General features: G+C 39.0%; 1 protein-coding gene across 1 annotated transcript in view; it reads right to left on the bottom strand.

Annotated features, from left to right (window-relative positions):
• Positions 1-24,531, bottom strand: part of TBCA (tubulin folding cofactor A) — a 76,497-nt gene extending 51,966 nt beyond the window's left edge. Inside the window, exon 1 of the mRNA XM_024563501.4 lies at positions 24,373-24,531. Coding sequence (XP_024419269.3) covers positions 24,373-24,425 — 53 coding nt within the window. The 5' untranslated portion in view covers positions 24,426-24,531. The remainder of the gene's footprint in view (positions 1-24,372) is intronic.
• Positions 24,532-25,036: the final 505 nt, after the last annotated feature.

Here is a 25,036-nt window from a genome sequence, read left to right as displayed (position 1 = left end):
AGGATGCAAAAGTTTGGGAGGTTAATTGGTCTTTCTGAGGAAGCACCTGGTCTGTCCTACACTCAAAGCTAATACAAACCCAGGGAAACAAAGTAATCTCTCTCGCTCATGACCTGCTGCTCAAGACCTGTATTTAGACAGCAGACTGGCCTGTCCTGTCCATGGGCCACGTGACCTTAGCAGTCATTTGGCCCATGGCATCCAAGAGGGACTCTCTCTCTTGCTGACCCGGTGGAGCAATTGCCAGTGCTTTTGCACGCTTTATGGCCTGGGAGCATGGAATCTTGTGGCCCTAGAAGTGACATAGCCAACGGCAGCACCGGCTCCAAATGCAGCCACCAGGAGAGAGCCTATAGCAGGACAGCAGCTGGGAATAAGCTAAGCTACCTGGATGGCCACTCAGCAGCCTTAGGCTCCAATGGACAGCACTTTAAAATGGAGGATGCTGCCTTTGATTTTGGTCTTGCTGAAGGCAGCTCACTTTAGAGGGGGAGATGGGTTTTGAAAAAGGGATTCCCCTATTCTCCCAGATCATTCAGCATTCCAATAAAAACTTTTTTCCTTTCTCACCAGTCTCTGCCTCTAGAGCTTGCCTTTTGCTGACAGTAGGCAGCCAAACTCCACTTTGGTTTGGTAATATTGTGACAATTTTGGTTTTCATAACTATGTGTGGGAGGGGTGCTACTGGCATCTAGTGGGTAGAGGGCAGGGATGCTGTTAAACATCCTACAATGTGAAGGAGAGCCTTCCTAGCCAGAAGAAAGAAATATCCAGACCAAAAGGTCAAAAGTGCCAAGGTTGAAAAACCTTGCCCTAGAGGCAGTGTGCCATAACCTCATCTGGGCTCACAAAACATCCTGTCCTTAATTCCATGACTTCTGTCTTTCTGACACCAGGAGCTCCTTAAAAACAGAGTATTATTCATCTTCCTATATCCAATGACTTCACATAATCAGTCTTACCTCCTTTATAAATTTGTCAAAGTAAACAAAGGGATAGTCAATGTACTGGCATCACTCAAAAGGTGCTCTCATCATTGCCCTACCACTTGCTGGCTGTTTATCTTTGGGCAAATTACTTAAACTCAATTTCTTCATCTGTTAAATAGGGATCATTACACCTACTTCACATAAGAATTATGATTGTTAAAAGATACACACATGAAGTGCTTAACTAATGTATGGCACATAGCAAAAGCTCAAAAAATATCAGCTAACACTGCTATTCCCATGCCTTGTCATGTTGCCAGAATAAGCAAAAGGAAGCTAAATGCCAGGGTAGAAGGTGGTAAGAAATTTTAGAAGCAGAAACATCGGTATCCAGCAACCTAATTATAAAAGTGATATATAACTGCCTTTCCTTTTTCAGCATTTTCTCATCACTCATTAGTTTCAAAGCAGTACTTTGAATAACATTTATTTACAATTCAGAACAATGCTGTAATATTTATTTGTAATTCAAAATGCTGTCTTTGCTACTAAAATAAATGTAAGTCACAAACTTAGTTTATTTAAGTTTAGTAACACTGTTTTCTAAGTGAAATATCATTAATTTCATGGAAGACACTAGTCTGAATTTTCACAATGAGTATAAATCTGAATACCTGATATTAAGGAATCTTAAACTAAACTATATCACGTTATGTGTAACAAAGCATTTATGAATGCTCTTTTAACTATGAGTTGATCCCTACTGGGGAGCTGATTTTGGCAAAAACTGAATAACAAAGTTCTGGTGAAGGTGGTCAGTATTTAGCATAGTGCCTTATACATAGTAAATGCTCAATAAGTAGCTGCTGAGATAAATCCAATGAAGGAATCCTTGGGCAGGGGAAAATTTATCACAGCCCAGACTGTCAGTAGAATTAGTAGCTGACACAATGCTACCAGTTATCATCTCACATTTTCTCTCACCAACATCATTCAACTTTAGCTTATTAGAAAGTATTTTTCCTATGACAAGAAAGACAGGGATATTCAAGGACTGTGGTAGCCACTTAAAACTGCAAGAAAGGAAAAAAAGAAAGAATCAGGGGTACAGACAACAGTGTTGTGGTGCTTGCAGGGTAGGGGGTGGAGGTGGAAGACGGTTTAAGGGGAATAAATGGTAGTAGAAAAAATACAATTAAAATAAAATAAAATTAAATTTTTAAGAACTGCAAGAAAGATGAGCTTCTCTATACTTATTGCTGGGGAATTGGTTGTCAATGCCTTCAAATTCCTAGTCACATATCTTCCAAAGGTTGTATAACCATATATGAAGACTGAAAGGTTTTTTGTCCATTTGGTTCCCAACAGAAAATGTCAGCCTTTAGAAACATCTCAAACTGCCACTCAAAATTTGTTTCAGCATTTCAATTATTTCTAATTTATGGGGAAAAAAATTCCAGCCCAACAGAACACTAAATTGCATAATCTGATGCTAAAATAAAATGTTAAAAAAGATTAACTTTATAGCAAGCATCTATTCCAGGATAAGGGGAAATTGTTTGATATAATACAAACTTGATTTAATTTAAATTATACTTTACTATTTATGCTATTATAGTTGTCCCAAATTTTCCCCCGTTGCACCCTTCCACCCAGACCCCCCCCCCCCCATACACTCTCAAGCAACTCCTACACCACTGTCCATATATATGGGTCATGCATATCTGTTCTTTGGCTACTCTATTCCCTATGCTGTACTTTACATCCCATGACTATTCTGTAACTACCAATTTGTATTTCTATACCCCTATACCTTTATCTCCTATCCCCCTGAACTTCCTCCCATCTGGCAACCATCAAAACATTCTATGTATCTATGAGTCTGTTCCTGCTCTGCTTGTCATTAATTTTATTTATTAGATTCAATTACTGATAGATATGTATTTAATACCACTTTATTGTTCATATTTTTGATCTTCTTATTCTTAAAGAAAATACTTTAACATTTCATATAATGGCTTGGTGGTTATGAACTCCTTTAGGTTTTTCTTGTCTGGGAAGCTCTTTATCTGTCCTTCAATTCTAAATGATAGCTTTGGGGAATAGAGTAATCTTGGTTGTAGGTCCTTGCTTTTCATCACTTTGAATATTTCTTGCCAATCCCCTCTACCATGAAAAATTTCTTTTGAGAAATCAGTTGACAGTCTTAAGAGAACTCCCCTTTAGGTAACTAACTGTTTTTCTCTTGCTGCTTTTACGCTTCTCTCTTTGTCTTTAACCTTTGGCATTTTAATTATGATGTGTCTTGGTATAGGCCTCTTTGGATCCATCTTATCTGGGATTCTCTGTGCTTCTGGAACTTGAACATCTATTTCTTTCACCAAGTTACACATGTTTTCCTTCATTATTTTTTCAAATAGGTATCCAATTTCTTTCTCACTGTTCTCCTTCTGGCAACCCCATAATGTGAGTGTTGGATATGCTTAAAGTTGTCCCAGAGGGTCCTTAAACAATCCTCATTTTTTTGAATTTTTTTTTCTTCTTGTTGTTCTCATTGGGAGTTTTTTGCTTCCTTATATTTTAAATCTCTGATTTGATTCTCAGCTCCATCCCTCTACTGTTATTAATTGTTCTTCACTTCGGTTAGTGTATCCTTCATTTCTGACTGGATCTTTATTAGAGTTTCCATACTATTTTTCATGCTGTTGAGGTCCTCACTAAGTTCACTGAGCATCCTTATAACCAGTGTTTTGAACTTTGCATCTAGCACACTGCTTGTCTCCATTTTGTTTAGTTCTCCCTCTGGAGTTTTGCTTCATTCCTTCACTTGGGCCAGGCTTCTTGTGCCCTCATTTTGGCAGCCTCCCTGTATTTGTTTACACATATTAGGTAGAGCTGTTACAACTCCTGGCTTGGTAGAGTAGCCTAATGTAGTAAGTGTCCCAGAGGGTCCGGTGGCACAAACTCCCCTATCATTCAAGCTGGGCACTCAAGGGCACCCAGTGTGTCAGCTGTGTACCTGCTCCCCAACAGCCGAGCCTTGATTGCTGTTGGCCAGTCAACGGGAGGGATTTACCCAGGCCAATCAGCTATGAGGACTGGCAATGACCACTGACCTCCAACCTCTGACCACCATGAAGAATCAGCTGTACAGGGGTCCACTCCACAGAGCAGGACTTACTTCAGCAGGGCTCTGGTGACCACTGAGTCTGCCCCTTGAATGTGTCATTTGTGGAGGTGGTGGGATGGTGGTACTCCTATATGGTCTATAGCTGTCCACTGGTTGCACAGGTTTCTGGGCCTCCTAAGAGGTACAGGCCAGGGTCAGCCACACTGTGTTCTGTCCAGGGCCACCCAAACAAGCTACAAAGCAATTGCAGTTGGCTGCTACTTGTGCTGGGCTTGGAGGTGCCCAAGTGAGTCCAAGATGTAAACCAAGGCCAGCTGCTTCTAGTTCCTGGCCTGAGGCAATAGGCACAAGGCATTCTGAGGCCAGATGCTGTTTGAGAAAACTTAGGAAGATCTAAAATGAGTCAAGAAAAGCCATTTGTATGGAAAAGCCACTGGAAACAGTTTGGTTGGGCCCAAAGGTTGGGTGGGGCAGAGCCTCAGGGATTCGCCAGGGTGGGGCGAACAGTGTGAACCAGGTTGACTGAATTTCAGATATGGCACCTGCTGACTCTGTGGAGGGCAGGGGGAGTGCTCGGAAAAGGAACAATGGTCCCTGCCAGCACTTTTGTTTGGGAGAAAGCTGCTCTCCAGCTCTTACCCTGATGATGGATAATTCAGTTCCTTCCTGTATGTCTCTGATGCCTTTCAAGCTGCTGTTCCTTACACAGTGCTTGAGCTCGGAGGGAATGGGTCCAAGTAAGTCTGTGTGCAGGTCCTTTAAGAGAAACTGCCTGAGACTCTAGCAGTTTGTCTTTCACAGCCTCAATCCCCACTGGTTTTTAAAGCCAGAAGTTACCACTTATCTTCCTGGCCCTGGAACCCTGGGATGGGGACCTGGTGTGGGGATGGAACCCCTTGCTTCCATGATGTCACTCCCAATTTTTATCTACTAGTATGTGGGTGTGGGACCAGCCTGTTCTGCATCTCTGCCCCTCCTACCTGTCTGGATGTAGTTTCTTCTTTAATTCTGAAGTTATAGGACTTCACTCAGCTATTCTGATAGTTCTGAATAATGGTTGTTCTGTAGTTTAGTTGTAATTTTGATGTGGCTGTGTGAGGAGGTAAGTCATGTTTACCTATCCAAACTTGATCGTAATCAAAAGACTAATCCTAACAAAAAAGTTATGCCCCAATATTACTATCTTCAGTAATAAACTTAACACCTAGACCTAAACCTGCTCTTCAGATATTAATGTCATATAATAATAAATCCACAAACTGTATAAGGCAATCTGTGACAAACATTTTGCTTCATTTTTTCCCCTTGGTTTTCAATAGGCATGAAAAATCACAGAAATACACACTTTGTTTATGTATTATTCACTTCTCTATTCACTAAAATTGTACCATCTGGATCACAAATTAGGTACTATGCTTATGTTTTTACTTCAAAGAATTATCAAAGCCCTCAAGTTTTTGAAAAGTCTTAATTTATCTGAATCATATACATTATTTAATCCAGTCAATACATACTTCAGCACTTACTTATTAACATGTAATCAGCTTCTTCAAGATAAATTGTTTTGAGAAGTCAAATATCTCTTAGTTTTATATCTGGAATCACTATAAAACATAAAATATGCAAAACTATTTACTAATCTCTTCTCTGAGAAAGTGTTATAAAAGCAATGCACCTAAACAAAAACTTAAGTTACTACTGTAACGAGTAGGGAGTCAGCATTAAAGTTTACTTACAACATTAAAGGAAATTACAGTGTTAAAATCCTCCCTCCTCATACATATACTATAGGCCAAATCTTTAAGAATTAGAATTATTTTTGGAAAAATAATCAATTATGTATAATACTTAAAATTTTATAGATATATTACTAGTAGGAATTTTTTTTAAATTCTGGTCTTAACATATAAGGGAAAAAACCTTAGAACAACCACTTTCACACTCTTTTTGTCAGCGAAAAATACATCAGAATTTATTCTTCCCACTTAACTTCTACCAAAAAATGTAGTTACAATAATCAAAATATAAGGTAAAAATATTTATTACATTAAGAACACAAGATTACAATAACCTAAATTTTCAGAGCAGTTAGCACTTTTCAAAAGTACTATATTCTGGAAAATGCACTGACCTATAAGAATCAAATATAGCAAGTGGCTATAACAGTTCAAGAATATATCAAAAGCTTTGGAAAACGAATATAAAAGTGTTAGTCTTTCTTTAAAAGGCTAATGCCTATTAACAGCTTAAAACAGGGCACAGTAGGGGGTTAATATGTTGTTGTCTGAATCACTTTCATCAGTTTAAATACCTATTAGTCCTTATTAGCAATGTGCTAGCAAGGTGCTATTGGTCTTTTAAAGTTTTTTCTGCTGCTTCTTAATCTATTTATCCAGACAGATTATTTGGCAATAGTGTTTGAAACAGTTTAGACTTGTATTTTTCTTTAGACTTTATATATTTGAATTTTAGATTTGCATTTAAAAAATGTGGGAGTTCCAGCCAAGATGGAAGTGTAGGTAGAAACCCTTCACTTCCTCACACCACCAAAAGGAGGATAACAACCAGTCTAAAAACAATAAACAACCAGAAGTGCCAGAAAATCAAACTGCATGGAACTCTGACAACCAAGGAGTTAAAGAAACATTCACCAGACCAGTAGGAGGGACAGAGACAGGCAGCCATGCGGCCAGGAGGGCAGAGAGGACCCAAGGCAAGGCAGAGGACCATGCTAGCGAGGCAGGGCTGGTTGAACAGTAAAGACTCAAGCTAGCTGTAAACTACCGCAGGGGTTGCCACGGTGGGAGAAAATCCCAGTTTCACACTGGAAAGCGGGGCTAGAGCCAAGCAAGCAAGCCTCATTGTTCCCTCTGTGACCCCTCCCCCACAGATAGTACCACAATGCAGCAAAGAGGGTTGCCTCACCAGGGTGAATATCTAAGGCCCTGCCCCTCAACAACATAACAGGTGCATGGGGACAAAGAAATATGGCCCAAATGAAAGAACAGATCAAAACTCCAGAAAAAGTGCTAAGCAATGAGGAGATAACCAACCTATCTGATGCAGAGTTCAAAACGCTGGTAATCAGGATGCTCACAGAACTAACTGAGCTCAGTCGCAAAATGAAGGAACAAATGAAGGCTATCCAAAGTGAAATAAAGCAAAATATTAGGGGAACCAAAAGTGAAGGGAAGGAAACCAGGACTCAAATCAGTGATCTGGAACAAAAGGAAGAAAAAAACATCCAACTGGAACAGAATGAAGAAACAAAAATTCAAAAAAAATGGGGAGAGGCTTAGGAACCTCTGGGACAACTATAAATGTTCCAATATCCAAATCATAAGGGTGCCAGAAGGAGAAGAGGAAGAGCAAGAAATGAAAAACTTATTTGAACAAATAATGAAGAAAAACTTCCCCAATCTGGCAAAGGAAATAGACTTCCAGGAAGCCCAAAGAGTCCTAAAGAAGTTGGACCCAAAGAAGGGCACACCAAGGAACATCATCATTAAGTTACCCAAGATTAAAAGATAAAGAGTATCTTAAAAGCAGCAAGAGAAAAGGAGACAGTTACCTACAAAGAAGTTCCCATAAGACTATCAGCTGATTTCTCAAAAGAAACCTTACAGGCAAGAAGGGGCTAGAAAGAAGCATTCCAAGTCATGAAAGGCAAGGACCTACATCCAAGATTACTCTATCCAGCAAAGCTATCATTTAGAATGGAAGGGCAGATAAAGTGCTTCCCGCATAAAGTCAAGTTAAAGGAGTTCATCATCACCAAGGCTTTATTAGATGAAATGTTAAAGGGACTTATCTAAGAAATAGAAGATGATCAAAAACTATGAACAGTAAAAATAACAACAAACTCACAACTACCAACAACTGAACCAAAAAAAAAAAAGAGAGAGAGAGAGAAAACAAAAACTAAGCAAACAACTACAACAGGAACAGAATCAGAGAAATGGACATCAAAAGGAGAGTTTTCAGTGGGGAGGGGAAGGGGAAGAATGAGGGAAAAGGTACAGGGAATAAGAAGGTAGGCATAAAATAGATGGGGAGAGGTTAAGAATGGTATAGGAAACAGAAGTCAAAGAACTTATATGTACAACCCATGGGCATGACTGGGGAGGGGGCAGGGCAGAGGGGGGGATAAAGGGGGGAAAATTGGGAAAATTGTAATAGCATAATCAGTAAAAAATGCTTAAAAAATTGTTTCAGCATATCTACATACCCAATCTGTTTTAATCTTATAATTTTCAACAATATGGAAAGTGAAATTTTTCTGCAGGGGAAAAATCAAGATCTTCTCAAATACCAAAGCAATTCACATGCTCTCCTAAGTAAGATCTTTAATGCAGAACTGAATACAAAATGAATGCCCACAAAGTAAAGCTGTCCAGTTTATTAAACTTAGTTCTAGCATAACCAATGGTTATCCTTCGATATCACATACTTAGTGGTTAAAACTAAAATTCCCATGACAAAACTGAAAAATAACACATTCAAAGCTCACTAAACCTAGTTTCAAGGACCTGTGGATGGAAAAGGGGGCTCCGTAATAAATCTAACTGCAACTAACCTCACAGGGTGATCATGAATTCCTAACTGGACAGGTCATGGTGGGTAGGCATGCCCCAGGCCTATAAAAAGGTTTATCTTCTCCTTATGCAAGCCCTCCCCATCATTTTTGTGCACCTAGTTTAACACATCTTTGAAATGCCTCTGGTTTCAGTCTCCTTGGAGGCATACCACCTTCAAGGGAGCACGTAATCCTGTTTAGCTCTCCTGTACCTTGCTTTCTCCCACCTTCAGGTAATCTTTCTTACATTCCCTCCTTAATGCCAGAGGTATAAAAAACTGCAAAACTGTTATTTTCCAGAGCATTTGAGATCTTGCTTCCCAGCATGTTGTCAGTTTGGCACATATAAACTCTTACAAAAATTCTCTACAGGTTTGGACATTCTTATGTCAACAGACCAAGCTTTGAATAAAATCTAACTTAAAAATTTATAATAGAACAGAAAAACAATTCTGAAGATTTCACACTTGTGAGATGACATAATATCATGTAGTAATTTTAGAAAGTTTTTCTATTCTGGCTCTACCAGTAATTGGCTGGGTAATCCTGAGCAAATTACAAATTAACTATCTCTCTTGTCTATTTGGGAGGTGAGAGGCGGGAGGTAGGGGAACAGGGAAGGAGAGAATGGCAAAAGAGACAGCATCTTTAAGGGGCACTTTGTCACCTCTACAATTTAGTGTTTCAAAAGGACAAGATTTTTGACCTGACTGATGTGGCTCAGTGGGTTGGGCATCATCCTGCAAATAAAAGGTCACCAGTTTGATTCCCAGTCAGGGCACATGCCTGGGGTGTGGGCCAGGACCCCAGTTGGGAGTATGTGAGAGACAACCAATCAGTGTTTCTCTCCCTTTCTTTCTCCCTCCCTTCTCCTCTCTTTAAATATAAATAAAATCTTTAAAAAAAAAAAAACCAGATTTTCTTCTTTTAGGACTATATTCAGAAGTGAAATTAATTTAAATTGTTTAGCATGCCTGTATGCCTATCAGTTTTTATCATTTTCAACAATGTGGAAAGGACTTTCCTATAAAGACTAAACATAGTTGGGAACTTCCACTTACAAGTTAAATTCTTTCCACAGCAAAAGGGTATTAAACTGCATGTTAAAATATTATATAAAATCATGAGTGGAATTATAAATAAATAAAGTTCATTGGAGGGCAGCTTGCCAGTATCTCTCAAATGTGAACCACATATACCACTTGAGCCAATGAAGGGTAGCAGAATATTCCACCCTACAATATACCACCTTGGCATACGAATAATTTTGAGCTGAAGGCAACTGTGCAAAAGCAGGTATATGAAAAGTTATCTGCCTTCCCCCTATTTACCTAAAAGCACAACATAAATTTGTAAAAGTGTCTACTGGAAGACAGAAGTTAATCATCAAAGACAAGTCTAGACCCTTAGTCTAGAGATAGCACCAGAGGAATCTATATAACAAACTTTACTAACTATCCCTTATCTTCCATTAGTTTCCCCATAAATATTTACCTTCTCACAATCTGTCAGAAACCCAAAGTCCTTTCCCTTTACCTTTTTACTTCTCTACAAATTAGTTGTTCTTTTGTTAAGATGCTATACAAGGAGAAGTCTAATAACCCCTCTTGAGTTACTCATTACTGAGTATTCCCATGTATTTGCATGTTAATAAACTTCTATTTGTTCTTCTTATTAATCTGTCTTTTGTCAGTTTAATTTACAGGGTCCCAACCACAGTATTTAGCCCATGGTGGGGCAAAAGTAGGTTTACAGTTGTGAGTGCATGAGTTTATTCTTGTATTATTATTTATTATTATTGTATTACTTATTTGTATTACAACTTTAAAATACTTTTGCCCCACCCTGTATAGTAGAGAAAAAAGTTTCTCTTCCCTTAAACCAGCAATTCCACTTGCAGAAATTCATTCTACAAATATACCTGTACATTTGTAAAACTACATACATGCAAGGAAATTCATTACTGTATTTTCCAAAACAGCAAAATACTAGAAACAATAGAGAGGCCCATCAATACAAGACTATAGTTTTTTTAGTTAAAAGAAAAAGTTGTACTAATAGGGGAACTCAAGAGTTAAAGATTTGAACCTTAGCTGATAGGCTTAAGTGATTAATGCATGTGGAAAGCTGTTATTCCAGGACTGGAATGCATGACCTATGTGATCTGCAAGCAATGCAACCTTTGTGCTCCAAGGGGTCTGCAAGCCCTGGAAATGGTATCTGAGCCTGTGTGTTCAGGGAGGGAATTCCTTGACACAGACAAAGAATTGATGATCGACAGATAAAGAAGTACTAGGAAAATTTCTGTGGACTATAAGCCTTTACCTCTCCTTTCTTTTCCTTATAAAAAGGTGGACTTGAGATAAAACGTTAAGATGGTTTTTGAGGGTACATAACCCACCATCTTCTCAGACTGCTGACATCTGAACAAAGTTCCCATAAAGATGCAATCCTTGTCTCTACTTACTGGTTCTGGTAGCAACATGCAGCATAAATTCCAGTATATCCAGTATATTTTCAGTTTCAGTATATCCATACAAAAGAATACTTTGCAGTCATTAAAAGGAACAGAGGCTGCTCTAAATGTTCCAATATGGAAGTACAAAAATTGAAATGTGCATAACAGTGTCTAAAGAGTATATTATCTTTTTTTTGTTTTTACAGACATAAATACTTGTGCACGCACAAGGACAGCAGACACATACACACCACAAATGTGTTATTATGTTGGCTCCAAGAGGAGACAATAAGGTGCTTATGGATAGGGCAGCAGGCTCATGTTTCACTGTGTAACTTTTTGTAACTTTGGAATTTTGTGCCATATCTATACTGAAAATTGTTCAAATGACTGTCCTAAAGTATTTCAAAATATATTAAAGGGGGATGAAGACTAAGACACTGTTTCTGTTCTCAAGGTATTTAAAATGTCACAGAGAGTAAATTCATTCATTTTATATTTACCAAGAGTCCTTTTTGTGCCAAGCCTCTGCGAAATGTGTCCTCGTCTTCATGTAGCTTATATTCTACTGGAGAGTAATGAATAATATTATGGTGGCCAGAGAGAAAAACTAGACCAAGTAAATCAAATTAGAGAGCAGACTTCTGACAATCTAAATTTTCACATCGCTATCCAGAAGTAAGTGAACAGTCTGAGTTCCCCTAAAAAGAATAGTGACAGACATTAAGTCAGAAAGAAAAAAAAAGAAAGAAAAAGAAACATGCAGAAAGAAAAAGACACAATAATGGCTAACAATATTATGTAAGGACAAGAGACAGAAAAAAATGTAGGACTTCGGGTCAAGAGGGAGGTATGGGTATACACTCTGCCTCCTCGCACAACCAAAAGAAGAACAACAAATTTAAAAACAAAAATAACCAGGACTGCCAGAAAATCAAACTGTATGGAAGTTCAATAACCAAGGAGTTAAAGAAGAAACATTCACCCAGACGGGTACAAGGGGCAGAGACAAGCAGCCAGAGCAGAAAGGATGTGCGGCAAGGTGGCACTGGAGGACCAGGACGGGTGAGGCAGTGGCTGGAGGACTGGGTGGTCCCACATTTGCATGCAGTTAAACTGGGAGAAATAACTGGGGAGTAAGACAGACCACACAACCCATGGTTCCAGAGTGGGAAAAGAAAGCCTCAAAATCTCTGGCTGTAAAAACCTATGGGGGTTGAGAAGCGGGAGAAACTCCCAGCCTCACAGGATAGTTCACTGGAGAGACCTACAGGGTCCTAGAACCTACACAAACCCACCCACCCAGGAATCAGCACCAGAAGAGCCCAATTTGCTTCTTGGTAGTGGGGAAAGTAACTGAAAGCCCACCCAGAGCAGAGCAAGTAGCACTGTTCCCCCTCAGATCCCTCCCCCACATACAGTATCACAACACAGCAAAGTGGGTTGCCCAGCCCTGGCGAATACCTAAGACTCCACCCCTTACTACATTTTAAAAAAGAAAGAAATGTAAAGTAAACATGAAACCAAGTTATTACACAATATAATTCAAGCATTCTCTAATTAGGGACTCTGTTATACTGCAAAGATGTTTATTATAATCAAGTTTTTAGGAGATCTCAGTAGGCATGTTTTCCACAGGAAAAATGTTATACTTGATGTTGTTTCACAAGCTGTCTCACAAAAGCCTATTTAACCCTATATTAGTATTTCAATGTGTATGAAATACTTCCCATAGGATACTATGTATACCATGAATAATTACGTTTCTAATAAGGAAAAAAAATCAGGATTCCAACCTGGATGCCAAGAATGCCTCTTAATTTACTGCAGTCCTTGCTCCAGAAGTGTTGACTCTTCTACCTCCTAGGAGGTAGGATGAGGGACTGGAACAGAAACAAGGATGTAGTCTGTGAGAACCAAGAGTTAGGATTTCACGGCAAAATAAGTTCATCTGTCCTTTCCTCCTTCTCTCCCATCCACTATAATTAAAGAATAGCACTGAGCTGGACAAAAAGAGTTGGGAAGTGAGGGGAAAGAATTAAGGAAGACAGCATTCTTCTCTACTCGTGATATAGGGCAGGGGTCCCCAACCCCCAGGGGGACCACTAGTGGTCCATGGCCTTTTAGGAGGCCACTGTGCAAAAAGTGAGCAGGGGATGAGGGAGAGAAGCTTCATCTGTATTTACAGCCACTCCCCATCACTCGCATTATGACAGCCTGAGCTCTGCCTGTCAGATCAGCAGCAGCATTAGATTCTCACAGGAGCACGAACCCTATAGTGAACTGTGTTTGTGAGGGATAGGATGCACACTCCTTATGAGAATCTAGTGCCTGATGATCTGAGGTGGAGCTGAGGCAGTGATGCTAGCACTGGGGAGCGGGAGCGGCTGCAAATACAGATTATCATCAGCAGAGAGGTTTTACTCACAGAGACTACAATAAATCAATTGCTTGCAGAATCATATCAAAACTCTATCAGTGAGTGGCAAGTGACAATTAAACTGCATCTGGTGGCATGCCATAGAGCCATCCCCCCACGCCCCCATCTGTGGAAAAAATGTCTTCCATGAAACCAGTCCCTGGTGCCAAAAAGGTTGGCAACTGCTGATTTAGAGAATCAGACCAGAAGAGGACACTGAAATGAAGGGAAACAAAGGGGCCAAAGTTGAGCCTATAACAACAGAATTTACGCACACACAAAACGAGATCAGAAGGGAAGGAAGGAAATTCCTAAAATAAAGAACTCATAGAAAAAGAGAACACACTGGTTGTTTCCAGAGGCAAGGGATGGGGTGGGGAAAGGGGTGTGGGAAATGGGAGAAGGAAGCCAAATGGTAAAAACTTCCAGTTATAAATAGATTCTAGGGATGTATGTACAGCCTGGTGACTATAGTTAACAGTACTGTATTGTATATTTGAGAGTTGCTAAGAGATTTAAGATTAAAAGTTCTATCACAAGAAAATAATATAACTGTGAAATGACTGTTGTTAACTAAACTTACTATAGCAATCATTTTGCAATATGTATGTATTTCAAATCACTATACTCTACATCTTGAATTAATACAATGTTATATGTCAATTCTATCTCAACAAAACTGGGAAAAAAAAGAATTAACATAGTATCAGTAAGTAGAAAAGAATCTTTGAAAAGTAATATTGTTCACCTTCTTTGGCTTCAGCTCCTGAAGTACCCAGCACCAAGAGGTTGTTCAGGACCCCACTATCCAGACCTCTATCTGCAGGCCTACCCTTCACCCTCGAGGTATCCTACACTCAATGTACAATCCTGGAAATGGATACGATTGCCCTTTTCAAAGGGTTTTCAGTAACTACTATAAAGGACACATGGACAAAACCAAGGTGGAGGGTGGAAGCAGGGGAGGGAGGTGGGTTTGGCTGGGGTGGGGTAGAGAGGTGGGAGAAAATGCAGACAACTGTAATTGAACAATAAAATAATTTAAAAATTGAAAAAAAATAAAACCATATATATAGATACCGAATTAGTACTAAAAAAACAAAACAAAACAAAATAAAACAAAGGACCAGACTTCCCACCAGGTAAAAACCCTGGTTGCCTGAGGCATAAACATTTTTCAAGGAGGAAGGACGTGATTAAGTATGTGGTTGTGGCCTGGAACCTCACAACCCCATTTCCTCTCTTTATCTGTGGGGATATTTGTTTAAAAAGATAATCAAAATAATTTACTTTTTTTTACAAAAATAAAGAGTAAACAAAACAGTATTATTAGAATAAAATTAAGATGTCTATACCAAGCTTCGGAGAGAATGTGGATCAATGAAGGACCTCTCATACAATGCAGTTAAGAATGGAAAACAGTACAATCCCTTGGGAAAACAATTTGACATTCCCTGATAAAGTAGAACATTCACCTATCTTATGGCTTCAAAATTCCATCTCTGAATAAATACAGAAGAAAAACTCTCACGCTGGCTGGTGTAGCTCAGTGGATTGAGTGCGGGCCTGTGAACCAAAGGGTCACTGGTTTGACTCCCGGTCAGGGCACATGCCTAGGTTTCAGGCCAGGCCCCCAGTAGGGGGGAGCAAGAGGCAACCACACTTAGATGTTTTGTTCCCTCTCTTTCTCCCTCCCTTCCCCTCTCTCTAAAAATAAATAAATAAAATCTTTTTTTAAAAAAAAGAAAAACTCTCATATGTCAGTACCAAAGTCATGAACAAGAATGTACATAGAAACAACAACAGGAACAATACAAGAGCCTATTGATAAAAGAATGTGTAAGTTGTGGTATTATCACCCAATGCAATATTATAGAACAGTCAGAAGCAAATGTACTGCATCTAAATGTAAAAACATTGATAAATCTTACCAACATAATATTGAATGAAAAATAGTAAGTCCCAGAAGATATCCTTTATATAAATTTAAAAAATAACTAAATGATATACTTCTTAGTAATATATAAATGATACAATTATGGAATATAAAAAAGCAAAGTAATAATAAGCATAAGGTTAAAAATAGTAGTTACCTCAGGTGAGGAAAGGACGAAATAACTAGATATATTATTATAACTATTTTGGTTCTTGTATTAGGTGATGTGTTCATATTATAAATATATTATTTAAAAGTAAAAAAATACAGGTATAGAACAAATAAAAGAGGCCATGCATGAATCAATAATGAGTGTGTGGCATAAACCAAGAATTAAAATTAATTCAATTCTGTGTAACTAATATTCAAAGAAAGAAAATATTGTTGGGGCAACAATTTGAATCCTTTCCTTATAGCACATCTTATATCCTCCATCTTTATTTTTAATTCCATGTTCAACAATTATTAAAAGTCTGTAGCAATATTCACCCCAGCTGTGGGAAAAAACTCATTACAAATAAGTTCAGTGTAATTTGATGAACCAAGTACATATTTGAGGAAATTTTTTCCATAAAAATATCTTAAAAAATAGTTTTAACACTTACACAGGGTCTCCACTATGGGACAATATATATGTGAAATAATTCATTCACTAATAATATTAATATAAATAAGATTATTAGAGTGACTTCTTCTACCTTCTGTTAGAATTAAATAAAAACAATTCAAAAGTCTGTCTCCTTTTTTTCCCTCACGCAACAAAGTAGTTACTAGTCATCCCAATTTAAATTCTGCATTACGAGTAAGAAAACATCTTGCTTAACTTCAGCTGGATCTCAACTCTACCCTCAACACCCATCCAGTCATTCAATAGTGCTGAGCACCTATTATACACTATACAGCATACTATAGGTAGAAACGTGGATAAAACAGTCTTGCACTCCAGAAGCTCAGAGTTGTACAATGCTTCTCAAAGTGTGGTCAGAGGAACATATACAAAGGAATTATACAAACATTTGTTAACACATACAAATTCTTGGATCCTGCCCTACACTTAGAATTAGAATTTTATTTTATTTTATTTTATTTTTTAAGATTTTATTTATTTTTAGAGGGGGGAAGGGAAGAAGATAGAGAGGGAGAGAAATATCAGTGTGTGGTTGCTCTTTGCACGCCCCCAACTTGGGACCTGGCCTGCAACCCAGGCATGTGCCCTGACTGGGAATCGAAATGGCGACCCTTTGGTTCGCAGGTTGGCGTTCAATCCACTGAGCCACAACAGCCAGGGCTAGAATTAGAATTTTAGAGGGTTCAGTCTGGGTAAAATGTCTTTTTAAAGGTATCCAGGTTGATTCTTTAATATAATGAAGTTTTGAGAATTATTGTTATAGTACAGTGGTTCTCAAAACTCTTTGGTCTCCAAACACCTTTATACTCTTTAGTATCAGATTCTACAGGTTCAGGGCTCAGTCCCATAAGACTGTCCCTACTTCAGATGTCAATTGAAAGCTCAAGTTGTTACCTATTCTTCAGACCAAAGGCTATCAATCAAGAGGTTCCAAGGACCTTTTTGCTTTGGTTCAATTAATTTGCTAGAGCTGCTCACAGAACTCAGAAAACCAGTATACTCACTAGATTACTGGTTTATTACAAAGGCTATTAAAGAATACAAATCAACAGCCAGGTGAAGATATATAGGATGAGGTCCTGGGCAGGAGCTTCTGTCCCCCTGGAATTGGGGCCTGGCATAGTGGCAAGTAAATGTTTTCTGGTTCACCAACCTGGAAGCTGTCCGAATACTGTCTTTTCAGGTTTTTATGGCAGTTTCATTACATAGGCATGGCTGATTAAATCATTGGCCACGGGTGACTGATTTAACCTCCAATGCCTTTCCCTACCCTAGAGGTCAGGGGATGGGACTAAAAGTTCCAATTCTTGAACCAGTTGGTTTCCCAGGCAGTAGCCCCTTCTCTTTGGTAACCTAGGGAATTTCCAAAAGTTGCCTTATTAGCATAACAAAATATACCTTTTATCTCTCTGTGTCTTCACTTAGGAAATTCCAAGGGTTTTAGGAGCTCTGTGCCAGAAATGGGGAGAAAGATCAAATACATGTTTATCATAAATCACATATCACAGGACCCAAGGAGCTTTTCCTTATATGAATTATGTCTATTCATATTTACTGTACTAGAAATTAAAACTTAACAATATAAAATATTTTTAAAATTAAGAAGATTTAACTATAGTCAACCCACCTAGAAATAAAATAAATGTACATGTCAACAAGAATAACTTATTTTTAAGAAACATAATTATATTTTCCCAAAAAGCATCTGAATTCTCATATCCACTTCTGCATTCAATCTGTTCCAATATCACATAACACACAGCATTTGGAAAACTTCACTGTACAATTATGAGCCAAGTGAAAGTGAAAAAGGCAAATAATGTCATAGTATTTCTATGAAACTTTGAACTTGCAGATACCCTGAAGAGGTATCAGGGACTCCAAGGGATCTCTAGACCATACTTTTGAACCCAACAGTAGAGTGGATAGAACAGACAGCTTCAATGTATTTTAAGTACTGTCTTAATGAAAACTACAAAGTTCTTTGAGAACACAGAGAAGGCACTAACTTTGGAGACAGCTGGGAAACTTTTACAGAGGTGGTGACATTTGATCTGACACCTGATCTCAAGTCCTTACACACTAGGTCCTAAAGGTCTGTATCTTCTTTCTCCTACTTTGCAGAGTGGCTCCTCTTCTCTCAATTGGTTGCTGTTCCTCAAACCGGCCAAACTTGTTTTCTTTTACAAGCCTTTATATTTACTGTTCCTTCTGTCTGAAAGGCTCTTCACCCACAAAGCCCTTGAACTGTTCTTGGCCATACGTGGCCATCCTGAAAATTAAAGAGAGCTATACCTCCATACACCTGTAACCCATTCAGGGCTCATTGCTTGGGAAATTCTGCCTTACACTAACCATTACTTATGTGCACTAGGAGCCATATTTAACAAAGTAGATGGTAGCATCATTTATAAAAGCAAAAAGAACTGAGTGGGAAAAAAGTAAAACTAAGTATCATTCAACAATAAAGTAAAAATAAAAACAAGAGATTGAATTAGAGCTATGTTGCAACATGAATAAATGTCAAAAACAATAGTATGCACAAAAAATTCTAGAAATGTTCCTATAGGTAACACATGATTCAAAATTATGAGAATTTCCTCCATCCCTATCCTCCAGTTATACAGCTTCTCTCTTAGGAGACAACTGATATGACCAGTTCCCTGTGTGTCTGTCTATCTATCTTTATACACAGTTGTTAAGTGAGCAGAACGATACTACAATGTGGTTTATGTGTATCTACACATAAATTTAAAAATTTTAAATGTGCATGGGAATGATAAAGACCAAATTCAAAATAATAATTACTTAAAGATGAAAAGGGAGAGAAAGACAGAAATGGACTCAGACAGAAGCACTTCAAATTTACCTAATAAATAAGTGATCTTGGTTCATTCGGATTTGTGATGTTATTTAAAAATCAGCTCTATTTGGGCACACAAAACAACATCACAATAGAAATTATGTTCTTCTATAAATGTATTGTTGGAAATGGAAGAGATCACACATTTAAGCATTTATATTCTAAGGGTTCTGAACTCCTATCAGTAACAAAATTTTTCAAATTTGCTTACTAAAAATTTTCAAAATTTGCTATCAAACGAAAAATGCAATGAAAACCCAGAACACATTCACAGTTCACACAGCGGAGTCAAAAGACCTTTCATTCCCACATTCAACTTTAATACAGTTCATGTTGGAAAAATCATGGTCATGAATGGCCTTCGCTTTCTGCCTTCCCAGCTTGAACAGACAGCTGGTTGCCAGCTGTGTAGCTCCTAAGAGTCACTGTTTGCCAAGTAGTTGGCAGAAGGTGGTGAAGAGCTAACCACCTGTAATCCATTTTGACAGTGCCTTTGACTATCACTTTGCAGAACTGGATATATTACAGAAATTCCAAAAGGAGTTGGCTAAATATGAAGGTAGGAAGTTGGTCATTTTGGCTTTAACTCAAAAAGGGTATGATGTAGGAAAAGGAAAAAGAAAATAACAAAAGTTTACAGGAATAATTTACAGGGCTATGTCCTTAGCCTCTCCCAGATACTATCTACCATACTTCTATCCATCATTACCTTAAATATGAGAAGTGTATAAACAGCTAAAACCAAAGTGGAAAAACTGTATCTTTATGTCCACTTAAGTATATGTATCCTTAGTATTTTTCACTTTTATGTTAGTATTATACATATATTTCATATATATAAACTGTATATCATCAGTATGACATAAATATATGAATATATAAATTGAACAAATAACATGGGTATTTTACTTACTATTTATGTTGTTTTTATACCTTCCGTACACAATGTAGACACACGTGTATGTATATATATGATACAAAAATCATAAACAATTCTGTAACGGAGGTATAGGTATAAACAAACTTGGGAAGATGCCACAGTTTAGGAAAGGCACTTCCTTTATTAAAAAAAAAAAAATCAATACAATTTCCCCACAGATTCATGATGTAAAATTCTATAATCAAGGCTTGTAGATTTGTAATTATGGTATGTCAGCTACATTTAAACAAGAGTGTTAAAAGATTGTTAAAGTTAAACTAACACAATTGCAGTGTGAATTGTCCTAGTCTCTTTCTAATCTACTGGTGTCACTTTCATTTAATCAGGGCGAAACTATGGGCCAAAGTCAGTGCTATTTCCTTAACATTCTTTGTTCACATTGGATTTTAAGCCAATACCAATCTAAAATGGTTACAAAAAGATATATTTAAGAAAGTATTTTTAATCAATTAATTCACTCACTAGTTGGCTAGTTTAGCAGGCTTTATTGAAAATAAGTTGCCTTTAAAATGATTAAATAAACTTTTATATTAAATGGATGAAAACATTTTGTTCTACAACTTGAAGAATTTTTTGAATGTACCATAACTCTGGTAAAAAAAAAAAATAAATAAGTTACCAACACAACTCTTATTTGGAAACTTATTGTGGACATGTTATTTAGTTGAAAGACCTTATGAACACCAAAACATCAATCCTGTATTTTCTACTTTAGTGAAAATTATTTTCCAAATCACTACTTAAATTAACACCGAAAAAAAACCCCTACTCTGGCATGGGTTCGTATTTACAGGATGCATTTAAATTTTAATTTAAGTAAGGTATAACACTGAATTTACAGTTATACTATCAGCAAATAGTCTCCAAATAACAGAGAAAACAATGCTATGTTAGCTAGTTAGAGAAGAGGTATGAGTACTAATCATTTTGGTTTGCCTCAAACTTTCCCAGTTTCAGCAATGAAGGTTCCACATGTTCGAAAACTCTTTATCCCCAGGTAAACTAGGGTACTGATGCCACCTAGAAATTAAAAGGGGAAGGGGGACTTTACAGTTCTGCACTGGAGAAGAAAACTAGAGTAGTATTTGGTAACTCCCTGATAGGGTTGCCAGATTAACTGTGACCCAGTCACAGATATCAGCAGGCCCAGCAATCTTCCTGGAACATGGATCCAAATCTTTAAAAAGAGACTGCCAAAACCACACCTCCCAACTAATACCCATTAACAGTGAGTCACACGTGAGCAAAGCTGCCGCTTGAAGAAACAGCAGAACTACCCATCTAGCCTGTAGTGCACACATCTCTCTAGTTTCACAGCCAGAATTAGTCCTGGAAAACAATCCTGCTGCCGTCAAGGAATCCTAGGGGTCAGAGGCTCCGGACAAAGTCAGCTTCATTCCTGTCCAACCCTCACTTTATAAGCTATTCCTAGTAACTGTACTTTTTCCATGCTCCCAGGAATCCAATCTCTCTTAAAATCCATTTTCAAAAATCAGATACTTTGCCTTTGTTACCACATAAAGTAACAAAGTTTCTCTAAGACTAGGGCCTAAAATAATGCCCTTGACATTTATTTCTAATTCCATTTCCAATATGGCTGCCATTCACTAGACTGCCTTCACTATTTTGCCAACATACTGAAACACTCATCTTCCAGTCATTGTTCGGGCTCCCTAATGCCAAACCACCATCTATTTATTGCCTGTTTCCATACTCCTGTAACATTCCACTGCCTCCCCAGAATTCCTCCTAAAACCCACTAAAGGGCACTTCTGGATCACCAGAAGGATTCTAGCAGATTTAATTAGACACTAAACTCTTAAGAATGCACCCTCCCTAGTATAGACTACCCCAATACCTAGACTATATTTCTAGTGGTTCTCAATTCCAAGAGAAAATAGAAGGACTTAGGGGTGTGAATGATGACTTTAAATCTCTTCTTCCAAATAAAAGTTGTGACTTCTGAAGAGAAATGGGACTATAGGCAATGAGCACCTGACGAGAAAAAAAAGGTAATGAGAACAGAAATTGGATTTTAGACCACTGCTTTAAGAAACCAATGAACAGAATCCTGTTCACAAAACCAAGAGCCCATCTGAATCATGAAACCAATCAAGAAGTCTTTGAAACTAAATTTGAAGAGGGGAGAAAAATACATACCTTTAAAAACCTTTTATTATGAAAAATTTTAAATATATAAAGACTATAATGAAGCCCCATGATCATTCAGCCCCAGCAATCATTAATATGTTGCTGTATCTGCCTCATCTATTTTTTTCTTTGCCAAGGTAAAATGGAGAATTTTAAAAATAGGATACTAAGGCAGAAGATGGAAAGAGTTCAAATAAATTTCAGGAGAAAAATACGAGAGAGAATGAGAGAAAGAAACAATATTTACAGATTTAGATGGTTGTCTACCAAAGCAAAATATGTGTAATAAACAGCTAAAATATATCTTTTAGGTTAAAAAAAAATCTCATTTTAGTACATACAGGGAACTCCACGCCAAAATGTCAACAGAAAAGCCATGAAAAAATGTATGGTAGACATTTCCATTAATTTATAAACAATTTGAGATACAGTAAATTATGAGGGTTTTACAAAAATGACTAAATTTACTAAATTAAAATTTGATAATGTCCTATTATTGAAATAAGCTGAAAGCTAAACTTTATTTCCAAGCAGTTTCCATAGTACTTGGGGATTTCTGAAAGCCTAAAATATTGGCTTATTAATTATCTAAATGAGTTTCTTTTCTCTAGAATATGTATTGTAAGCACATAACTAAATACTTGAACTGAGTAATTTCATAAACTAGTATAGATCATTAGGGTGAGAAATTCCAAGCTCATGAAGGTAATTAATGGAAATCTACCATTAATAATCATTTCTCATTATACCCGGGTACTCCTACAAAAAAACCTTACTAAAATGAAATAACCAAAGTCTACCGAAGTGAACAACAGAACTCTGCGGTAATAGTGCAAATTATTTACATTATTTACAAATTAATGTAAATAATTTGCACTATTATCTTACATATTTGCCCTATTCACTTACATATCTTGAACTGTAATTAAAAAAATTAATTTATATGTCTCAATTCTCCTATTATCATATATTTTTTAAATACTTTTTTTAAAATAGAAAGTTGTGTATCAGAAACCTTGCTTCTTTCCCTTGCTCTGCCACTAACTAGTACTGTCATCCTAGACAAATTTGATTCTTCTATCTTAACTTCATTAAACCTGTTTCTCATCTGTAAAACGGGAAAACAAACAATATTAGTTGATATTTACTAGCCACTTGCTATTGGCCACAAACAGTATGGAGATTATGCATAGCAGGCACTTCCTGCAACATCTGCAGGAGGTGGGTACTTTCTCCATTTCTGAAAAACGGTGCAAAGTAATATATTCAACAACACATAATAAATGGCAGAATTAAGATTTGAACCCATGCAGTCGCACTTCAGAAGAGGCTGTACACTTAACCATTGCTCATACCAATTTCCTTACTGCCTTCATAACACTGAAAGCTTCTAGGAAAGCACAGTGCAATGCTGTGCTAAGCCTCCGGGGCAATACCTTAAAAAGTGAATTTATTCTCTTCTTTGCCTTGTCCTTCCTTTAGTGCAAACACTATGTTAAAAGGGGGACTAAAGGTTGGCAGAGATGAAAAAGCCAGCTGGCTAGGATGAGACATTTCTACTAAAAAATAACCTGCTTCTCTACAAGCCTATTTAACTTTTCTCCTGGAACTCTACATCAGAAAGTTTGACCTTGCGCCTGAAGTTCCAATAAGCCCCGAAGTGTCTAGCAGCAGTCAGGCATTAAGGGCCGACGACGGGGCCGGGCTCCGGCGGGCAGGTATTTAAACGGCGTCCCCCCACGTCTGGGGCGAGCGGCGGGAGGCGGCGCAGTGGGGAGAGTGAGGCCGCGGAAGTTTGGCCGGAGTGCTGGAAGTTCACGCCCCAGCTCTCACGGACCGCGAGTCGCGCCCACCACGTTAGATCACCCGGCAACAACGAGGTCTCCTTTTTTTGAGGAGGGCCGGGCTCTCCGCGTCGCCCCCGAAACCTCCGACCGGGCTCGCGCGCCCCCGGAGGCCGCCTCCCTCCCGTCGGGTCGGCGGGGAGGTCCGGGGCGTGCGCACCAGCAGGTACCACCGGGGCTCGACCCGGCCTTGCGGCCGCGGCCGCCGCCCCTGCAGCTCCAAGACCGCGGGCGCCAGAAGGCGGCGGCTGCCGCCGACCCTCGCCGCTCCACCACTGGCGTTCGAGCGCTGAGGCAACGGGAGGGGCGTGCCGCGGCCCGCGTGCTGCGGCGCCGGAGCGCCCCGCGCCGTCCCTGCCGGCCTCTGCCGGCCGCGGAGCCCTAGGTGAGGCCTGGCGTCCCGCGCCCGCCTCGGGCCTGAGCTCCGCCCGGCCTCTCCGGCCGCCATGAGGCGAGGGAGAGGAGGCGCTAGCGGCTGCGCCGTTCGCGGCCTCTTACCGCTTCACCACGCCGGTTTTGATCTTGATTTGCCTCACGCGAGGATCGGCCATGGTCCCTCGAGCGCCGCGGCAAGGAGGGGCGGAGAGCCGGGGTAACCGTGCGGCTAACGGCGGAGGCGGCGGTATCGTCGGCGTAACATCCGCGGCCCTCGCGCATGCGCACACCGTGGCGCAGCCCTGGCGCCCCTACCACACCCGGGAGGCGGGGGGCGCGGGTCCCCGACTGCTGGGTTTTCCGGCTCGCGGTCGCCGGCGGTCACCTAGTTCTCTCCTGGCGGGACCTGCCACAATCTCTCAGACAGCCCTCCTTTCAGTGCTGGAACAGCTCTCAATTTAGTGTGAACACAAGTTATACTTTTCCCGGTCGCCACAGCCTGGGCGTGTTGGGAAACTTTACTTATCTCCCGGATAGACTGGCTTGGTGGTGACAGTGCTTTGTGAGATTTATCTGCTTAATGGACAGAGTGACCTAAAAATCGAATTAAAGATAATTTTTCGGTGTCATTATCTGGTGTCAAATGGGCCAAAGCGATGTATCTTTAATAAAATAAACTGTCATCGTGCACGCAGTCAAGAAAATCCCTACCCTCTACCTCAGACCACTGCCAAAAAAGAAGAAAAAATGTAGAGATGTACTTCACAAAGGAAATGACTGAAGGACT

Source organism: Desmodus rotundus, chromosome 1 (assembly GCF_022682495.2).
Source record: "Desmodus rotundus isolate HL8 chromosome 1, HLdesRot8A.1, whole genome shotgun sequence".
Classification (NCBI taxonomy): domain Eukaryota; kingdom Metazoa; phylum Chordata; class Mammalia; order Chiroptera; family Phyllostomidae; genus Desmodus; species Desmodus rotundus.
The sequence above is the reverse complement of the archived record's forward strand: the minus strand, read 5'-3'. Positions and strand labels throughout refer to the sequence as shown.